Below are 21653 nucleotides of genomic sequence, written 5' to 3' on the forward strand. Positions count from 1 at the left end.
TCCTCGGAACGCGTACCTCCTTATGGCGCCATTTTGATGCTACCAAGCCATCACCTCCCGTTAGCATTCCATTGACTGCCATTCATTTTGACGTCACTTTGACAGCGAATAACTTTACATCTAAAGCGTTTAAAGACTTTATTTCTCCATTGTTTATTTCTAAAGAAACATGACAATGTATAAAAGGCTCCATTACCTTGTATCTCACGTTATGGCTCCGCAGCAGGCGTTTTTGTAAAAATAGGCTAACGATTGTGTCAAAACCACGCGACTTACTGCTATACAGTAGAGAAATTACCGTACAGTACAGGAGAAGCTCGCAGGCAGTTTCGACTTACATTAGCTGTTTAAGTGTAATTACTAATGTTAACTAGCATTTTAGTTAGCAATAATTAGCCTGTGCCTATGTTATCTCCTTACATACACCTACGCTCTCCGTCTCTGCAATATTCGGAATGATTGAGATTTCTCTTGGCACAGCTACCCAGAAGACTTACAACTTTCAGACACTTTGCTCACGTCACATTTACGTCGTCTCTCTCAGTTGGAGGCTGCGCAGTAACGCTCAGCCATCACCGGAAAAGTGCTTCTAATATCCTTCACTGGTCTCCGTCCAGAGCAACGGGATCTGTTGGTCCATTTTATATGTCAATGTCCATACGTCCATCAGGGCAAACTCGAAATTTGATTGGCTAAAGAATAAGACAATCAACATGCTTAAACAGCAGAAGGATTCACTCGAAATTCTGAAGGCCTCAGTGTAGATTTTTCATTCGGAGACAGCACAGGGGGAAATCTGATTGGATAAAAGCCCTGATTTATGAAATGGGGTGTACCGGTAGTGTAGAAATATATATATAAAATTAATAATTATTCAAATATAATTTTCTGATTCTGACAATCTCTTGGCCAGCAGAGAAGGCCTTGCTGGCCCACCTCTGCGAGAATGATACTCTACTGTATATTGAGGAAGCTATTCTACACTACTGCTGGGAATCACAGTATAACTCATTCATGTAACAATATCTTGTCCAGAATAATGGTAGTGTCACAATATACATAATTCAGCAATATGCAATATCAATCAATCGTTATTTGTCACATGGAATCGTACGAGTTACAATTCCAGTGAAACATCAAGGAAACATCACAAAAGTGTCTGCTTAACTCAACAGAGAACTATAGTGGCAAATTATAAAAAGCACAAATTACTCACAATATATTTATTAAGAGTAAAGGTGTAAATCACATTTTTATCATGATACGATATATCGATTCTTAAGACGTTAAAATATTTACTGATATCACAAACTCTGCCACGATATGATTTCAGTTTGATTCAATTCAGGGGCCTGCGACCCATACGAGACAATAAGCCCATTGAACACAATCAGTTACATTTGCATTTATATATTTACAAAAATAATTAAATTACTAAGCTCTTCCAGACGTTTAAATTAAAACCAAACTACTCTTTTTAATAAAAGTAATAAATCTCAAGTGTGAATTTTAAAATAAAGGCGCATCTTAAAGATGACGATAAGTATAGATATTTTCACTTTGTATCAATTATATTGGATAATTGAGGATTGTATCCCCCTAATTAAGAACTGTCAATGTTACAGACTAGTGTGTACCTTATCATACAGGTTTGAACCATTATAATGCAGATACATGTTTACCCCCAGCATTTACATGTATTCGTATTTTTGACCCTCTGAATTTGCAGTTGGACAAGCCCAGGCATGAGACCAAGGGGGTAAGCTTCTCTCCTCAATGCGTACCTCCTATGGCGCCATTTTGATGCTACCTAGCTCTCACCCGCCGTTAGCATTCCATTGACTGCCATTCATTTTGACGTCACTTTGACAGCGAATAACTTTACATCTGAAGTGTTTAAAAAGCCTTTATTTGACCATTATTTATTTCTAAAGAACCATGACAAAAAGGCTCCATTACCTTGTATCTCACATTATGGCTCCGTAGCAGACGTTTTTGTAAAAATAGGCTAACGACTGTGTCATAACCACGCGACTTACTGTTGCATAGTAGAGGAATTACCGTATAGTACAGGAGAAGTTTGCAGGCAGTTTCGACTTACATTAGCTGTTTAAGTTTAATTACTAATGTTAACTAGCATTATAGTTAGCAATAATTAGCCTGTGCCTATGTTATCTCCTTACATATACCTACGCTCTCCGTCTCTGTAAGATTCGGAATGATTGAGATTTCTCTTGGCACAGCTACCAGAAGACTTACAACTTTCAGACAGGTTGCTTACGTCACATCTATGTCTTCGAGCTCAGTTGGAGGCTGCGCAGTAACGCTCAGCCCTCAACGGAAAAGTGCTTCTAATATCCTTCACTGGTCTCCGTCCAGAGCAACGGGATCTGTTGGTCCATTTCTTTAACTGTCTATGCATGAGACGGGAGGCTTGATATACCCAGAACAGACCTTTGCATGATTACACTCTCACTTTGTGAGCTTGTTTGACATTATCCTAATCCAGTACACCTCTAAACATTACGAGCTGACCTTTACTCAACACATGAAAGCACAGCGATCTTAGATTATGTTCAAAATCAATTTTATTAGACTGTATTGTCAATTGAACACATACTATTTATTCTATTTGCAAGTAGTTCCCTACTTGTCATTACTGTATAGAGCACAAGTATTAATATATTTTTTATATTTGATATCATACATATTTACAAAAGCACATCCATGTCTGTATTTACATTTTCTCTTAGGTAAGGCACAGGATGCAAAAGCAACACAATTTGCATCAAAGTACAGTATATTTGAAGCAAAATGTTTCCACATCCAGAAGCAGCAGATTTCCATTTTCTGGAAAGCAGAAAACAATAAGGGAACCTTTTCTCAAGCTTCGTTATGTGTTGATGTTACATCAATGATGTACCAAGTACATTTAGATGCAACGATGTCCACCTACCTCTACATCCTGACATGCTAAACATAAGTTAGGAGAGTGGTTTGTGCCAGTACAAATGGCGTGTTCTAATCTCTGAAACAACTGCCTGAATAAACGCATTTGGGCAAGTTAGATGAGTCATCAACTGCAGAGAAGCTGCAATTCGGTGGAGTTGTAACTCAAGGCAGGCGCTACTGTGTCTGTCCCACCCAGAGCATCCTGCCCTTTGATCTTCAGGTTGACAAACTTGATCTTCCAGCAGTTTTTCTCCAGCGGAGAGCGGATGAGGCCAAATATTTGCTCAAAGATGCCCAGACAGGCTTCGCCTCTGTGGATGGTCCCAGCTACAGCCACTAGTACCAGGCCATGGGGGGAGGTTAGCGTCCTGAGGCCATTAGGCTGCATGTTGGGACTGAGGATGAGGTGCTCATCTCCAGTCAAGGCCAGGAGACGACTGCTAACCAGTTCAGCCCCCAGGAACTCGTCCATCTGTTCGTGGCCGGCTCTGAAAAGGGGGACACAGCTCTGTCATTACAGTTTAGTTTGGAGTTTTCCTCAATTTAATTGTAACTGTTGTAAAACACAGGTCAAGTTCAAGCTTGTACGTGCTTATCACATCTTTCAAATTATTATCATGGTATTTTTATTTGCAGAAAAATGAGACAATTGGTGCAGCTGAGGCTTGCCCAAAACATATAACTGCTGTGAACACAGAGAAGCTAACAACACACACATCACCAGTAGCTTAATTTCAATTGCCTTACATGGGATTATAATGGCTTTCTTACACAGAGAAGAGGCGTAGTTTCACATCTGGCAAGAAGTGTTGTGGTCCCCAGTCCTGAGGCGGCTGGCCCAGCAAGGGGTTGTGACTGTTTAAGAGTTGGAAGAACCACTGGCAGAACTGCTGGCCGAGGACCACTGGGTCAAAGCCCACCTCAGCCATATCTGTCTCTCTTGGAAGGCTTTTGTCAACCACGGTCTTAAAGAAATGAGACTTTATTAATATAGCTTACTCGAATACATTGCCAAGCTGTGCCTGGATTACTTTTTAGTAGTCATGTTCAAATAACACATGCTGTCAACTGCTAACTATTGACACCGTAACGTATTATCACCATCTTACTTAAACGTTATTTCAATATATTCAACCATGTTAACATATCTGGGATGTCTGACCTGACCTCCTGTCCCTACCTTCCCAGACGACCAAAGCTCCAGTGTCCTTTTCACAAGCTGGTGTTTCTCGCTGTTTGGGGGCATCGCCACACCTTCTTGGGCCAGGTACCTGAATATGAGTTCGCGATAAACCTTCTTCCTCTTCAGGAGCTCCTCAGCATTTTGAGTGTATAAGAGAATTGTTTCCATAGCCTCTATGTGAACAGATGAACGTAAAGGTTAAGACAATTGTATTTTTTTTTTTTTTTATCTGAACATAATATCCTTTAGGCAGACGTTGAACAGCATTAGCAGTCCTGGTTTTGGTGTCCCTGGTGTCAGCTTATGCCTAAGTCAATTTTCGAAAATGCATTCTTTCCTTATTGGTAAACTTGTTGTGACTCGCTGATCTGAAATGTACGACCTTCTACTTCCGTCCTCAGCAGATTCATCATTGACCATATTTATAAAGACTTTGCCTTATTGTGGAAGGATGTTATTTTTTGCTTTTATAAAAGCCATAGTAAAGAAAAGATGTACTTTTCACATTCATAAGTGTAAATTCAGCACTAAAAACCTAGTTTTGTACTTTTTCTCCATGAAGTTGAACATTATATTAATCTGATTTCTGGCTCAAACAACAAAAAGGCTGTTAAAACTGTCAACATATGGTCCTCTTTCTCTTTGTAATGGCCTATAAGCTTCCCCTGGCAATCTTGTTTTATATTTTGTTTATTTTCTTATTGTTGTATGTTATGTATGTTTTGACTATTCACATGTGATTTGTACCCTTATTTGCAATAAAAATAAATAAAAACCTTCTACTTCCGCGTTTTAGAATTAGTTCGTGCCAACCCATCTGTTACGTTGGGAGCAGACGAGAGCTAACCCTTGCAGCTGTGGATGTCTTAACAACCGCTCGTATAAACTTTTAACTTATGAAATAAATTACTTATAAAATATATGTTTGACATTAACCTGTCTGTTGACATATCAGGAAATGAAGTGTAAACTAGCCAATAGTATGCTAGCTAACTTGCTCCTTGCTGTCTCGTAACGTAGCTAAGTTAACAGATTGAAAGCATAACGTTAACGTTACCTGTAACATTTTCCACAACTATCAACTTATTCGTGACTGTGTCACAAAGTGAGAGTAAGTCGCCTTTTGACATAGACTTCAGTATCTTTGTACATCCTGCGCGCTCTGTTCCTGACAGTGTTGACATCTTCGACACCCGAAAGCAACTTTTCTGTTCTCCTCGTCCATTCGTGTCCTACTAGAAATGTATCCGTACAGGAACATGTATTAGTGGGAAAACGTTCCGTATGTCCAGTAAAAGACAAGAAGCTGCATTTATACCGATAGGTATTGTCGGTGTTTCAGGTTGAAATACACACAAACAACCCTAACTACTCAGTTCTAACCTATTTTATACAGTCTGTGTTATAACTTGTTGGCTGTCTATTGTTTTCCTTCCATGGCATTCACGTTACATCTTACCAATAATAATAATAATAATAATAACAATAATAATAATAATCACCAGGATCTTGCTAATCAATTCCCAGTTTAACCAAAATGTGATCAACGAGCATTATGTGTGTCCAGGAGTAATGACATACGCCACATATTGAAAAGACATTTGCAACCATACCCTACAACAGACCAGCATGGTTTGGCTCAACATATCTGGTGGCAGAGGTCTAGGGCTGACAGCACAAACTGCATAAATACAGTGTGCCACATCTTCTACTGTCTTTTAGGATACACTGGAATTGTCTACTAATACAATTTAAAGTAATTCCTTTATGGTCAGACGATAGTTAATACTATTCTGTAATGTTTGTATTGGCCACATAAAAAGAGCAAATTTCATCCAGGAGAAAAGACAGAATGGAGTTAACAGAAGAAATAATCTGCTGCCATGTCAAAACAAGTGATTGCGGTTTGTAATGGCAATTGATATTATGGGTGTTATCCATAGACTGTTAGGTGTTAACATTTATATTCAAGCACGCTAGAATATTAAGTTTACGAGGAGCACCTGAAGGCATCATAAAACAAGATCGCTAGCTTAACCAAAGCAGCTAATATGGGCTAGCCTGCGCAATGATGATGTACTGCCTGTACTGCCAGTGCAACTGGGTAATTTTCCTGCAAGATAAGCGACCTCTCAGCTGGCGTTATGCAGAACATATGTATTAACTAATATGTTTTCATTAACAGGACTAAGGGGAGCAGAGTTTTAAAATTGTATTGCCGAATTTAGCAAGGGAGTCAATCGCTGAAAGGTAACGTACCGTTATATCCACATTAAGTTAGCTTGTTAACGCCATTCCCTTGTTTAGTTGTATACGGTTAACGTTAACGTATATTCAGCGTTAAATAGTATATACTCATATGCCACTAAATTAGTTGTGTAATGATTTAATAATTGTTATAGTATTGTCAGTTATATTGCTTTTCAGTTATTGAAACAGACAAATGTATCCCCTTGCTAAACTCCATAACAAACTTTAGGAATCTAATATAACTTTAGTCTTGCTTGTTCGTAACGCTTTACACCCCTTAAAAAAGCAAATCTACAAATCGGGGTTCTCATACAACCGTACATGGCGTTTCATTTCTTCATTTTAAAAATCTCCAGATTTCCTGCTTGGTTTAGCTGCAGTCATCTTTATATGATAATTGCACGAAAAAAACGGTAATTTAACTAAACCACTTCCAAAATTAGAACATTTGTTGTGAAGTCACTTGGGGACAGTTTATATGCTTATTGTATGGTCTCGCTTCCATATTCGGTATACTAACTGCACTATCTACTTCAATAAGGAATCAAAATTGTTGAGAAACTAGGACGACTTGTACCTTGCCCTGTTTTCATCAACATGAGGTGTGATCCAACACTTGATAAGCCCAGACTAATATTGACTGACTGCTTGCCCAAAGCTGTGTAACAATCAATGAGGAACTGTGTCATTGGCTAACTTCATACAAAATCAGTAGAAATGAGCTGAGAGGAGGCAAGTCAGGCAAAAAAAGTTCCTCAACTTAAATCACCTCTCAAGTTATAAAGGACTGTGAGATTGCTGGTTGAAATCCCTCAGCAGGAGAACATCACTCTAAACTACTATTAGATATCATTCAAAGTACAGAAACTTGAAGACAAGTACTTGAATCCTTCAGTATCGTGCAAAAACATTTGGAGAACTGTCTCCTTCCTCAGGGAACACAAAGCACAAATGAACCAAACCCACGACACTTGCTCATACTGGAACCAGTTAATCTCAATCAGACAAACGGTTTCACCATTTTGTGTGTGTGTGTGTGTGTGTGTGTGTGTGTGTGTGTGTGTGTTTATACACAAAAGTAATCTCACATGTATGCACATAAACTTACATGTATGCATGCATGAATATACAACACATACAGTATGCACTTACACATCTACACACATACACATAAAGACCAAAACATATTAATACTCTCTACATGTGAAACCACCAACTAACCCAGAGAAAGCAATCGTTTAAGGCTTCATTCAGGCCAAACTATGTATATACTTAACATTTAAATAGGAACTTAACATAGTTAGGATGTGTTGGATAAAACACCTACTGTGTAATCCACACTTGTTCAGTGGCTAAGAGCAGAAAGAGGAACACTAAACTGTTTTTGTAACACGGAGCTCAGCCAATTTTCTCTGGACAGCTAAAGCTTAAAATTTGCCCTCTTGTCTTTCCATAATTGCAGCAGATGGAGGAGTTTGACAGCAGTGCACTGGGCCGGGTAACAGTGTACTCCATCCAGGGCTGCCCACACTGTGTGCAGGCCAAAGCCACCCTGGGGCGTTTGGGAGTACCGGTATGTGATGTGGATGTGGGAAGGCATCCAGAGCTAAGAGCCAGAGTGAAGGAGTTGACAGGACGCAGCTCAGTCCCTCAGATCTTCTTTAACAACATTCATGTTGGGGGCAACGATGACCTACAGAAATTGGTGAGGAGTGGAAACACTTGACTGTTGAACTTGTTGTAATGTATATTTTTAACAGTGTAAAAAAAATGAATTTCATCTACTATAATTCAAAATAATGTTTCAACTTGTATGCACTGTATGTGTTTCACTATCTCAGGCTCCTGAGGAGCTTCAGAGGTTGGTGAATGTGGTCAAGAAAGAGCCTCTTCCAGCAGATGCTCCACCACTACCAGACGAAAATCAACCAGAGGACACGACTGGGGAGACTGATGGAGGTGAGGGATTTATTGGTCTGTTGTTTTCACATAAGGATTAGTTTAAAAACAAGATCAGTTTCAGATTGGTTTAATCTGCTCAGAAATGGGTTTTGAAATGAACCACACTGGGGAAATCTTCCTTAATGGGAGGCATTGACTCAGACTCAGATGAACTATACTTGGAACTGTAGTTTACATTAAGTGCTGGCATATACAGTATGTTTGGGTAACAGCAGATGTGTGTGCTCATCTCCTGTCACTACTGCCGACACACACAGACAGTTGATATAGGAAACTTGATACTTTGGATGAGCCCAGCAGCACCAGGTTGCCTCACAGTTCCTGATGATATGTGATTTTTAAAGGGGTGATTGAATGCAAAACCGATTTCACCTTGTCATAGTTGATTGATGACAGTTTAGTGGGTAACTAGGACATACATAGAACCTAAAAATCCCATTGACACCTCTTTCCTCTACAAATTCCACAATTTGAAACTGCCTCTGAATACGGGCAAATCTCAACAAGCCGCCTAGTTGACGTCAAATCGGCGGCTCCTCCTCATTTGGCTCTAGTCTCTATCTTTGTCACGCCCAAACATTTACATAGGCTACACTAGGGCTGGACGATTTTGGCTGAAATCATAATCACGATTAATCGAACAAGTTACCTCGATTACGATTATTGAACGATTATTTAAACATTTTTTTCTTTTCTTATACTGTAAATATGTTCTCGGTTATATTTTCTAATGAAAGAGTGCATAATCCTATCTTTGTGATTCTAAAATAAGGAAACAACACACAGATAGCAATTAATGCTTATTTATTAAATATTTCAAACAACTGAACTGAAATCTACAACAGTAGATTTTACAATGAAATAAAAACGTCTTATAAAAAAGTAATTTAAGTTTTAATGTAAAAAAAAAAAGTTTCCTAAAAATGTAGAAAATAAATAATAAATGTCCATCATAAGATTAACGGGAACCTGTGGTTAACTGTCTTTTCAGAGTTAAACTCCACAAGCGTGTCCTGCGGCTCACCGGCCGTCACACACACACACACACACACACACACACACACACACAGACACACACACACACACACACACACATCCACAGCGCAGCAGGCAGGTCTGTTCTGAGTATAATAAAGCCCCGTCTGTGTTGAGCAAAACATTACGTGAATTACTACGAGAATGGACGTGCATTTAATATAGGAAAAGTGCACAAGTATTAGCATCATTTGTTGTTGTTGTATGTGACGCTAAGGTCTAGGGACGATGCTATCAAGACCGTTGCCGTGCTTGCGTCGCTCCCTTACCCCTTCTACCAGTCCCTATGGCCACTTGGCCAGTGGGAATGCAAACGGGAAAAAGATTTTTGGGGAGAGTAGTTCTTAGAACTGCTTAGAAGTGTACTTTTCCTCTAAAAAGTACAAGTACTATCCGATCGGAAAGCACCTATGGTCGCAGACTGGACGGGGCGGAGTCTGTTTTACGAAAATTGATAGCTAATTGCAAATTTTGTCCGACTGTGTGTCGCAGTTCAGCAGGAGCTCAGCAGGCTACGTGACAGCGGCCGGTGCTGCCTCGCCGCCCGGCGTGTCCTACTTCATAGATCCTGGCTCGCTGTGAGCTAGCTGGATCTCCGTCACGAAGGGAAGCCCATGGCGCTCCATACCCGCGCAAAGTCACCGGTTCTTGGTTACTGGACTACAAAATGCCGAGGCCCTGATGGAGCTCCAGGGCCTGCAGCTAGCCGCGATCTTTACCCATAGGATTGGAGGGACAGTCGCAGCTAACGAAACCCCTAATGTTCACAAAAATTCATTAAATTCAAATCGGACACCATTGTTAGCTTTATAAGACCTTGGGGTATATGTTATATAAGTGGCGTGACGAAATTCAAACTGTAAATATACTCGAATTACGGCGAAAATGAAGCTAACTAGCCGCTACCTGTACACATAGGTTGGAGGGACAGTTGCAGCTAACGAAACCCCTAAAGTTCACAAAAATTCATTAAATTGAACTCGGACACCATTGTTAGCTTTATAAGACCTTGGGGTATATGTTATGTAAGTGGCGTGACGAAATTCAAACTGTAAATATACGAAAGTTATGCCGAAAGTGTAGCAACAATCTTTTCCCATAGGATTAAATGGGACACATAGCCTAGCTTGCAGCTCCGGAGCCCCGAGGAGCCCCGAAGCCCGGTCGTCCAGTAACCGAGAAACGGTGACTTTCACTGGGTATGGAGGTTGCCGCTTTGTCCACTGTGTGGAGCTCCTAAAGTCCGACACGTCTTACCAAATTTGCAATTAGCTATCAATTTTCGTAAAACGGCCCATATTTGAGCTTTATATAGTTGATTTCTTGCTTAAAAAAGTCTCAGAAGTGAATTTAATAACGAAATAGCCCGACAAACAATGTATAACTTTGCAGTGTCTGAAATATGAGACCTGCTGTCTCGTCTCCAATGTGTTTCTATGGGGTTCGCTCAAACCAATCAGCGCGCAGCTCATCTAAATATTCATGAGCATACCATATTTGAAAAGCTCTTGTTCCAAATAGAGCCATATTCACAGGGTAGTTAAGGGCCTAATAAAATAGCATTCGGGCAATTTTTAGCCCAACCAATGTTACATACCCTATTAGGAGACCTTAAGGAACAGTGTAAGATACCTTATATAATCACTTAATCACCCCTTTAAGCTCCCTACTGTGTTAACAAAGTCAGTCCAAAGGGGTGCTTAAACTTCCTTTTGTGGAGAAATATTTGAATTTGGTGTGACCTACAAATACAGAATGTATTTGTATCATTATGTCAAAGCTTTCATTCCATTAGTCCTTGCCCTCTCACCAGTCTTGATTATACGTTATGTGACTATGGGGTACATACAGGCCACTGTATAGCCCAAAGTGAATGTGGTGATATAAAAAATAAATAAAAAATAGTCAAAGTTGTCAATCTAAATGACTCACTTGGATTCAATGCTGTTTTGTCTGGATTTTGAATAGAAACAAAATTACATACTAAGGATTTTGCCTGTTGAACAATATTTGTATTAGCTTTGACATTCCTTATGTTAAAATGGAAACAAAATTAATGTTATTTTCTGTTCTCTTGTGCTCATGAATTATTAATTTGAGAAGATGCATAAGTTATTTGTGTGCAATACTTAGTCTGTTTTTCTCTGTTTTCTCCATTATACCTGTATAGCACAATGTTTTTTTTTTTTTTATGACAAACATGCCATATGTTTATTTAACTGTTCTTACACATTAGCAACATAAGCAATTTGTTGCTGTAGTCCTTTCTGAAAAATGTAATTCCACCATACTGGATAAGGAGAAGCTATGACCTGAATAAATTATTTTGGCGCTTCCTTTCCCACCAACTACATATTTTTGTTGTGCACATGCTGGACTGCACATACTCGTTTTTCATACATGTGGGTATGAATGAACGTGTGTTTTTGTGTGTTTGTACATGTGTGGCTTGGCATATTCCTGCCCTCACAGAGTATATGTGTGAGAGGGATGAGTTGGCGGACCTGGTAGAGGACCTGAAACATGGCACTGTGATTGGCAGTCATAGGAGGGGACTGACTTTGTACAAAAAGAGCTTCTCAGGTGCTCAACTCGTTGACTGGCTGCAGAAAGAGAAGGGCATGGGTAAGTAAGGCTGCAGACCTGCAGTAAAACGGGCTTTTAGTGTTGTGTCACTTTGATTTTGTAGAAGTTATTAGAACAATCTGGAAACTCATTGAACTATCTGCCAACTCTTGACTGTGGCCATGTGTGTGTTAGCCAGTGCTGAGGCCTATAATACTGGCCAAGCATTGTTGCAGAAGAAGTACATGGTCAGTGTGCGTGGCTGTGGGCAGCAGGATGGCAGTTTTGGAGAAGGGAAAGACACACTGTACAGGCTGCTGGAGGATGACCCTCATTCAGCCCTCAACGCAGGACAGACGGCAGCCTGCAGTCCCATCCAGGGTAGGTCAGGACTGGATCAGGCTTTGGGGCATACACACATTGCATTCCAGGTTCACGCTGACTGGTGTCCTTTAAATGCTCTCTAAACTCCTGTCATTTCTTTGCTGCTGGCTTGGTATATGACTTTTGGGTTTGCTTGGGTTTGTGTATTATGTCCGTGAGCTTTGTGGCGGGAAGAACTGAAGTAGAGCTTAATGATGTAGCTGATATATGGCCTTCATTCCCTGAGTAACCTTCACCTCCTGTATGATGGCTATGGTGCAGTATGAGCATGAAAGTCTATGCTTGACCGTGACAATACCGGTCATATTTTGAAGCAAAAAATGCAGTGTGTTTGATAATATATCGTATAAGAAACATGTTTGGTAAATTAAATTCAGTGCTATCATTTCTGTTATCAAATGTATCAAGAACTCCTGAATTGATTCTGATAGCACCTGAAGAAAAAATATAAAAGTTGGCCTGAAAATATATATCATTGAAGCCCTATTTCAAAACCACGTTTGTGTTTCTGCAGGTTTGCTGTCATCTTTTTGACAGATTAACCCTTTTTCTTGTTCTGTGGTAGTGGTAAGACATACAGTATTGCCTGGCTCTGTATTATATTCATACCTGAATGTTGCACACCTCTAGAGGCTAACTAACAAGCTAATCCGTGCAGTACAACACAGAGGTGATTATAGTCACACTGCTTTTGTAAGTGTTAGTGTTATTATGCTTGGCTGTTTTTTTTTTCTCTTGGACTTATCTGCAACATGCTTTTCTCACAGTTAATGTTTCCTAATGGTAATCTCATTTGTACAACATCAAGGTTAGCCTGATCTTTATGCTGTTAAGTTTTTTTTTCCTTGGGTTTATTTCACAGCTACTTTATATATACACTTACCGATTATGTAAGAGCACCCAGTAACACCCCCAAAATGTTGTCCCAGCTCAGGGGTTAATGTTTTGAAATTGGGCTATGAACTGTGTTGATTTTACATTACAGCAAAACATTGAGTATATCTTATAAAAAGATCCAATTATTGTTAAGATTTAGGGGTTCATGCTAACACAGTTGCTCTTACCATTCAGCTATTGATCTTTTTTTCATCTCAAAACGCTATTAAACCTATTAAACATTGACACACTCTCTCTCTCTCTCTCTCTCTGTCTCTCTCAGCTGCTGAGCTCTCTTTGCTTGTACGGGAGTTGATTTTGAAATTGTTCTCCGAGCATCTCTCTGCTGATGGCAAGGTAATGTCCTCATTCACTCTGGGCTTCTGACGCAGGGTGTATTCATCTGTATGTTTGGTTGTTTTTAACTGCAAGTTTTTGTACTTTATGTGTTGTCCTTGCTCCCACAGTCTGTGGACTACAAGGGCATGTCAGTCAACCCTGCCTTTGAGCATTACTGTGAGCTAGCCATTCAGCTGCAGAGGGTGGAGCTGCTTTCGCTGAGTCGGGAGGAGAAGCTGGCCTTCTTCATCAACATCTACAATGCCTTGGTCATCCACGGGTACCTACGCCTGGGGGCCCCCACCAACATGTGGCAAAGATACAGAGTACGATCACACAACTGCGCTCGAAGATAAATATCCCCAGTCCTTACCATATTCCACAGAGTCCCTATAGAGCTCAACAGTGTGGTTCCGGAAGTAAAAATCCCATATCATTAATTTTCTCCGACAGCGGCGAAGGCCCTATTGAAACTGAAGGAATTATTATTATTTTCTGCAAATGAATTGCCTTTTTGAGGGGCTTAACATATTCAAAAACTCACCAAAATTAGCGGTCGCATCATGTCTGGTGAAAATCCGGCAATAGGCGCACAAAAATGGCTCGCTAGCGCCCCCTACAATGTTAAAAAAATTTAGCCCCTGCAGAGCGTTTAACGTAGACTCACAAAACTTGGTACACATATGTAGCATATCAAGACGTACAAAAAACGTCATTGGAGCTATACCCTAAACCCAACAGGAAGTCCGCCATTTTGATTTCAAAGTTCGAAATTAGTGCGATTTTGGCCATTTCCACATGTTGTACTTTAACGAACTCCTCCTAGAGATTTCATCCGATCAACTTCAAATTCGGTCCATGCCACCTTAAGACATTAAAGATGAAAAGTTGTTAAAAGAAAAGCTTTTCGTCATAGGGCGTGGCCGTGGTGTGGCGGCCATTTTGTGCGTTTCACCATCAAAACAGGAAGTGGCTATAACTTGAGTGTACATTGTCCAACTGGCTCAAAACTTTTCAGGATTCATAAGAGTCCAACCCTGAGGACAAATAAAGGCCGATATTTACTTAAAGTCATAGCGCCCCCTAGTGGCAACAGGAAGTAGGCCTAAAAGTCAAGGTGCTATACTTTAACGAACTCCTCCTAGAGATTTCATCCGGCGGACTTCAAACTTGGTCTGTACTATCTCAACACCTTAAAGATGAAAAGTTATTAAAAGAAAAACTTTTCGTCAAACGGTGTGGGTGTGGCATTGCGGCCATTTTGAGTGTTTGGCGATGAACGAGAAAGTGGCTGTAACTACAGTGTACATTGTCATATCTGCTTGAAATTTCACAGAATCAACAGTCCAGGCCTGAGGACATATACAGGCCAATATTGACTTTTGGTCATAGCGCCCCCCGCTGGCAACAGGAAATAAGCCTTATATGACAAACATCATCAGATTTACATGAAACTTAGAATGTGTGGTCTACATGTGATACTGAGCCGGCCCCTATAATATAACCACACCCACTTACTCAGGCCACGCCCCCTTTCATTACATTTCAACCGTTTAATGTAGAGTCTTGTGTGAGGTGTCATTGAACTCAGCAGGGAGTTCCCTTTTCATTGGTGATTTGTGGTGTCTAAGTGCCGCGCAAATGCACGGTTGCAAGAAGCGATGTCCGCCAGTAACTCAGTAACTCAGTAACTCAGTTCAACGGTAGGGGAACGTTACGGGAACGTTCTCTAAAAGGTGCAACGTTACGGGAACGTTATCTAAAGGGTGCAACAGTAGGGGAACGTTATGGGAACGTTCTCTAAAGGGTGCAACGTTACGGATGCAACGTTACGGGAACGTTCTCTAAAGGTTGCAACAGTAGGGGAACGTTACGGGAACGTTATCTAAAGGGTGCAACATTACGGGAACGTTATCTAAAGGGTGCAACATTACGGGAACGTTATCTAAAGGATGCAATGTTACAGGAACGTTATCTAAGGGGTGCAACGTTACGGGAACGTTCTCTAAAGGATGCAACGTTACGGGAACGTTATGTAAAGGGTGCAACAGTAGGGGAACGTTACGGGAACGTTCTCTAAAGGCTGCAACGTTACGGGAACGTTCTCTAAAGGTTGCAACGTTACGGGAACGTTCTCTAAAGGGTGCAACAGTAGGGGAACATTACGGGAACGTTCAACGGTAGGGGAACGTTACGGGAACGTTATCTAAAGGGTGCAACGTTACAGGAACGTTCTCTAAAGGATGCAACGTTACGGGAACGTTCGCTAAAGGATGCAACGTTACGGGAACGTTCTCTAAAGGGTGCAACGTTACGGGAACGTTATCTAAAGGGTGCAACAGTAGGGGAACGTTACGGGAACGTTCAACGGTAGGGGAACGTTACGGGAACGTTATGTAAAGGGTGCAACGTTACGGGAACGTTCTCTAAAGGATGCAACGTTACGGGAACGTTCGCTAAAGGATGCAACGTTACGGGAACGTTCTCTAAAGGGTGCAACGTTACGGGAACGTTATCTAAAGGGTGCAACGTTACAGGAACGTTCAACGTAGGGGAACGTTACGGGAACGTTCTCTAAAGGCTGCAATGGTAGGGGAACGTTACGGGAACGTTATCTAAAGGGTGCAACATTACGGGAACGTTATCTAAAGGGTGCAACATTACGGGAACGTTCTCTAAAGGGTGCAACGTTACGGGAACGTTATCTAAATCGTTTTTTATTGGTAAAGGTTTGCCCCGCCCCCTATGCTTTGGCCACACCTCATGAACTGTATGATGTAGAGTCTTGTGTGAGGTATCATTGAACTCAGCAGGGAGTTCCCTTTTCATTGGTGACGATTTGCGGTGTCTGAGTGCCGCGAGAATGCACGGTCGCAAGGAGTGGCGTCCGCCAGTAACCCTGACACGCGCAGTGGCGCGAGGGCCCGTCCATCGCTGCTTGCAGCTTTAATTAAGATTGTCTTACTTTTTGATTCAATTTACATCGTATTTAAGCAGGAATGGATGACATTACATTAAAATATTGTTTCCTGTCCTATTTACAGTTCTTCAACTATGTGAGCTACCTGATTGGAGGAGAAGTGTTTACATTACAGGACATTGAGAATGGTGTTCTGAGGGGGAACAGAAAAGGTGTCGCACAGCTTCTAAGGCCCTTCTCCAAAACAGACCCACGACTACAAGTATTCAGACATTCTGTGAAATCACAGCTGAACATTTCACTAATTCACCAATGACACTTGTGTGCAGAACAACTAATGTAATGTTATCCACTAGGTGGCCCTTCCGGATGCTGAGCCCCTCATTCACTTTGCCTTGAACTGTGGCGCAAAGGGCTGCCCACCAATTAAAACATACACTCCACAGGTAAGCACATTTCAAAAATACTTATGGGGTATATTGGTCATATACATATCTGATAAATACTTAGGGCTTGAATGGTCTGAAATCAATTTTGATCTACTCAACTCTATCAGGACATTGACAGCCAGCTCCGCACAGCAGCTGAGGCCTTCCTGGAGAACGACGACGCCTGTATGGTGGATTCTGGGAAAAGAGAAGTGCGACTCAGTCAGATATTCAAGTGGTACAAAGCTGACTTTGGAGGAACTGATGAAAAGGTAGTTATGACTGCTAACCGTGTGGTCTTTTTCACAGACAACAGCAGTGGTAGAAGACGTATTCAGATCTTTTACTTAAGTAAAAATAGCAATACTACAGTGTAAAAATACTCTGTTACAAGTAAAAGTCCTGCATTCAAACCCATTTATACTTATAAATTATATATTATATATTATTTATAAATATACTAGTACCAAAAGTAAAAGTACCCACTACGCAGAATGGCCCATTTCAGAATCTATATTACATTACTAGATTATGATTAGTGATGCATTAATGTGTACATGACTTAAAATATGATCTATTATAGGTTAATTAATAAAACTAGCCCCACCTTTACCAGCTGCAACATTAATTTCTTGATTTAGATTTTTTATTAATCAAAATCTGCAAAGTAACTAAAGCTATCAAATAAATGTAGTGGAGTAAAAAGTACAATATTTGCCTCCAAAATGTAGTGGAGTCGAAATCATCAAAATAAAATACTTAAGTACAATTTTGAGGTACTTTACTGAAGTACAGTACTTAAGTCAATGAACTTAATGTCACAATCCATGGTTAAAATGGCTATACACTGGCGGAAAGAGATGGTGATATTAAAAACCCAATAATCATCAACCCGACTGTAGTCTCGCTTTGCCAGACTCTGCTCCACAGCGCTGCGCAGGAGGGTCTGGCTAGTCCACACAGCATTCATGGATGGGAGAAAAACATGCTCTGGTTTATTGGCATTTCTTTACACCAATCACAATCGTAATGGGCGGTGCTAAGCTCCCGCACAGTGCCGCTGCAAAATAGCCTCGGGAAGGAACTTGTTTTGGTGGAACGTGTGTACGTTCAAAGGTTGTTTTAGTCGTGCAACAGAAAACTCAGATTGGACAGATAGTCTAGCTAGCTGTCTCAATGCAGAGATCTGAGGAGCAGTTAACCATAGTCCTCATGAATCCACCAGAGTTTAAAATTCCAACACAAAGAAAGCGGAAGGAAACAGACAGACATCCGGCGGAATTTCCCTGCGGCACCGGAGCAATCCCGGAAGTCCCGGAACGTTGAGGATATAGACTAACCCGACCGTGAACCTCACCGATTGTTTTCTCTGCCATCTTGTCTCTCCTGTAGCTGTTGAAGTGGGTGGTGGAGCACATGGGGGACTCTCCGAAGAAGACCAGCCTGCAGGGTGTCCTTTCTGCTGGGAAGACCAAAGTCAGCTTCCTCCCTTATGACTGGAGCACCAATAGCACCCACTGAGCATGCACACACCAACACATTCACATCCAGCTATATGCTATGTCTCTATTCATCTGTCCACTTTCTACTAAGCTGCATCTACTTAAAAACCAGTAGGTTGGTGATGACGTGCTTGTCAAATGCAATCCACTGGTCCGCAACCATGCTAATGTTTTTTTTTTTTTTAATGCGAAAACAAACTGTAAATCCAAGTGGTGATAGTGGTGCATTTGCACTGTACCATCAAGTCATACTTCTCTTGTAGGCTTATCCTAGCTTTAAGTTCTTACTGTGAGCTCAGATAACTTCTGTTTGGAAGTCTTAACTGTATATGAGTTGTACATTCAAATTGTATTGGTTTGAAGTAACAACAGAGAGCCTATTATAGAAATCAAGCTGCACACAGAAACTTTGTACTGCAGCAGCATAATTAATAAGATGAGATGCACATTAACCGTGTTATTGACTTCCGTTATTAATGTCCTTTGTAAAATGTCAAAGCCTGAAAATTGACAGACATTCCCCAAATTATCTTAGAGTAAAACGAGGAGAAAGCTAACCAAAAGCATACTGTATTATAACAATAATAATAATAATAATAATAATAATAATAATAATAATAATAACAACATTTATCAATATGGCTTCCATGCTCTCCAGTCCTTGTCTTTACACTTGTCAGCAACTCAGGAGTCATAGATTATCACAATCTTCTCGGTTCAATACAACACTCGTCGGGCTATTTATGTGGAGCATTTACTCAGAGCAGATGGAGATGATACAAACACACTGCCTTGACAAGCCATATCAAAACCCTTTGAACTTACCAAACCTACTCATTCTCTCCACAATGCTGGTCCATCATTTAACCTGCAGATGTAGACAAGCGGACTTTGTTTTCTACAGGGAACGAGAGGAACAGCTGTTGCAGTTTGCAACACTTAATGGTAATGGAACATTAGTATATCATCCTATGCCGTGGACATTAAATACTAAAATATAAACACGACTTTGCTTGTGGCTGTAAAATGCAAGATGTTAAGCCTTTTAAAGATTTTTAAAGAAATGTGTAATTTATTTCCTTTCCTAAACATCTATGATCCAGGTGTTAAGCTCTTTTTCAATGGACAAACAAAATCTGGTTAGGTGCTGCTATTGTCACTTGTCTTTGCCAATCGATTGGCACAGGTTGGACTGGAACTGTAGCGTGGTGCGGTGGCTCTGAGGGGGCTGTATCCTCTGAAGCCCCCGTATTTGTAGGATCCAGTCCCTGAATAAGAAAAGGAAGTGTTACTTGTTTAGAGCGCACAGACGGATGCAGAGCTCAGACTTTTGCGTGTCTTGATCAGGTTTAATTTCTAACCCCTAGTGCCGTTTTTTTTTTCTCCCTTCCTTCACGTGAAGCTACATGGTTGTTCACCCATCTTTATGATCCAGGTCTTCCATTTTAAATAGGAAAAGTGCTACTGCTGTATTTTTGGCACAGTTATTTGGTAAAAGAGAGTAATATTTTGAATTATAGAAATATGTATCAAAACGTCACCCCTTTGGGATGCACTCTGACACTTTGCATGTTTATCACCAACTTTGAATGCTGTTGAGACATATTTGTACTTTTTTTCACAAAGAAAATGCTCACTGTTGGTCAGTAGGAGAGTTGTGGGGTGGGCTGTGTTTATTTATCCAGCTATTTCCAAGGAGTCTGCAGAAACTTCATTACCCATATCAGTAGTCATGAAAACAATTAAATGTAGCAGTTTAAGTCTTGATTAGAGTTTGCAGGTTTTTGGTGTGTTGAGTTTCTGCCTACAAAACTGTGCAGGATGCTTTTCATTTATTTTTCCAACATTGGAATTTAATTTTATTAGTTTCCATTTTACCTGGCCTTAAACGTTTGTAAGACTTCATTTAAAAATAAATCTTCCAGTGTGATGGACACACATTAAGTGCATATAATTACTCGATATGATTATAAGGATTGTGTGTGGCTTAGAAAAACTATTTAAGGGCCTTTCTCTGTTTCCATAATTCAAGGATTTTCTTATCTCAGGTCAAAGGAAAATGTATGTGAGTGAAAACAATATGAAGTTGTTTGATGTCATCGATGCACTCTATGCTGCATGTTGTGTATAACCATTTCAACTCGGTCTGCACAGTCCATATTCCTTTGCCCAGACATTGTGTCATGCACATTACTATAACTGTCAGGATTCTTTGTCCGTAAGCGATAAGCAGCACCAAAGCATATGGTTAAATTAGCATGTGTTGAAACTGGAATGCATTTTGCTGCATGAGATACTGGAAAACTTATCTTGAATGCTGGCCTCTAGCAGGACTGCCTCTCTTACTGCTTTGTTTCAAGCCTGTAAAGTCAGCCATAAGAAATAGTGGGACCTTAACACGTAGCCCCCAATTAGACAAATAAAGTGTCAGTTAGACCCTAATATTGGAATACAATATGTGTAATAGATTTAAAACTGACTGTATTTTATCTGTCAGTACATTTATTCAGTGACAAGTGCACTCTTGGCTTCACTACACTCAATTCCTTTATTGAGTGACTGAGAAAGAAAAGGGGAAGGCATTTTGTGGGCTAAAATGGACAGAAAAAAAAGGTTTTATTTACGTATACTACTCATCCCTGTACTTTTTTAAAATTACCTCATGTATCAGGAAAAAGTGATGCAAAAAGTTTTTTAAACAATTCTATTCATTTCCCTCTTTCCTGGGGTTAACAATAAAGCAATATGTTTATGAATAGTAAATATGCAATGTTGAACAAAAAAATAAAATGTATGAGTTTGTCTACAGTCTTTTATTTTATAATATCATTGCATGCAACATATCTGCTTTAAAGCAGATGCCACGGAAGGAAAAAGAAAAACTCCTTGGTTCTTGATTTACGTGCAACAAAAATTAAACAATTATCATCCATGACAACAGCTTTAGTTTCAATTTGTTTATTCAAACAAATGTAATCACTTTCTTTAAGAAAATAGATGGGGCATTATCAATACCTTTACAAATTGAATCTATTAACATCTTTACATATAAATAAGCACGTTTAAGTGCACAGTCCCATAAAAACATTACATTAAAAAGTTATTAAACAGATCAAACCGTCTCAAAAGTATATACATAAACGACCCATGTGAAATATTCTACATGGCAGACAAGGTCATGGAGTTAAACGGAGTAAAAATAGAAAACTTGAAATTCAAAGCAATAAGGTACTGTATTACTGTCTTTAATGTTTATC

General features: G+C 40.1%; 2 protein-coding genes across 5 annotated transcripts; one reads left to right on the forward strand and one right to left on the reverse strand.

The window, feature by feature from the left end:
* Positions 1 to 2570: 2570 nt before the first annotated feature.
* Positions 2571 to 5398, reverse strand: c8h3orf38 (chromosome 8 C3orf38 homolog). Of its 2 annotated transcripts, XR_004101952.2 has the most exons (5): positions 5193 to 5398; positions 4133 to 4308; positions 3724 to 3917; positions 2825 to 3440; positions 2571 to 2746 (listed from the first exon to the last, which is right to left on the reverse strand). XR_004101952.2 is itself a non-coding variant. In XM_031281830.2 (4 exons), the coding sequence occupies exons 1-4, from the start codon at positions 5317 to 5319 to the stop codon at positions 3077 to 3079; spliced, it is 861 nt and encodes a 286-aa protein (XP_031137690.1). In that variant the 5' UTR covers positions 5320 to 5398; the 3' UTR covers positions 2571 to 3076. The 2 variants fall into 2 exon arrangements, 1 of the variants encoding a protein (XP_031137690.1); XM_031281830.2 differs by having other exon boundaries at positions 2571 to 3440.
* A 705-nt stretch (positions 5399 to 6103) lies between these two features.
* zgc:152951 (uncharacterized protein LOC569013 homolog) lies at positions 6104 to 18603 on the forward strand. Of its 3 annotated transcripts, none has more exons than XM_031281661.2 (12): positions 6104 to 6239; positions 6321 to 6385; positions 7848 to 8090; positions 8227 to 8344; positions 11855 to 12007; positions 12143 to 12328; positions 13491 to 13564; positions 13675 to 13872; positions 16591 to 16728; positions 16823 to 16912; positions 17023 to 17166; positions 18287 to 18603. In XM_031281661.2, exons 3-12 carry the CDS (start codon positions 7851 to 7853, stop codon positions 18413 to 18415), a joined length of 1470 nt encoding a protein of 489 aa, XP_031137521.1. In that variant the 5' UTR covers positions 6104 to 6239; positions 6321 to 6385; positions 7848 to 7850; the 3' UTR covers positions 18416 to 18603. The 3 variants fall into 3 exon arrangements, with proteins under 3 accessions (XP_031137521.1, XP_035859861.1, XP_031137523.1); XM_031281663.2 differs by having other exon boundaries at positions 6134 to 6239; positions 7851 to 8090; XM_036003968.1 differs by lacking the exon at positions 12143 to 12328.
* The last annotated feature ends 3050 nt before the right edge of the window (positions 18604 to 21653 follow it).

Source organism: Sander lucioperca, chromosome 8, assembly GCF_008315115.2.
Source record: "Sander lucioperca isolate FBNREF2018 chromosome 8, SLUC_FBN_1.2, whole genome shotgun sequence".
In the NCBI taxonomy this organism is placed as follows: Eukaryota; Metazoa; Chordata; class Actinopteri; order Perciformes; family Percidae; genus Sander; species Sander lucioperca.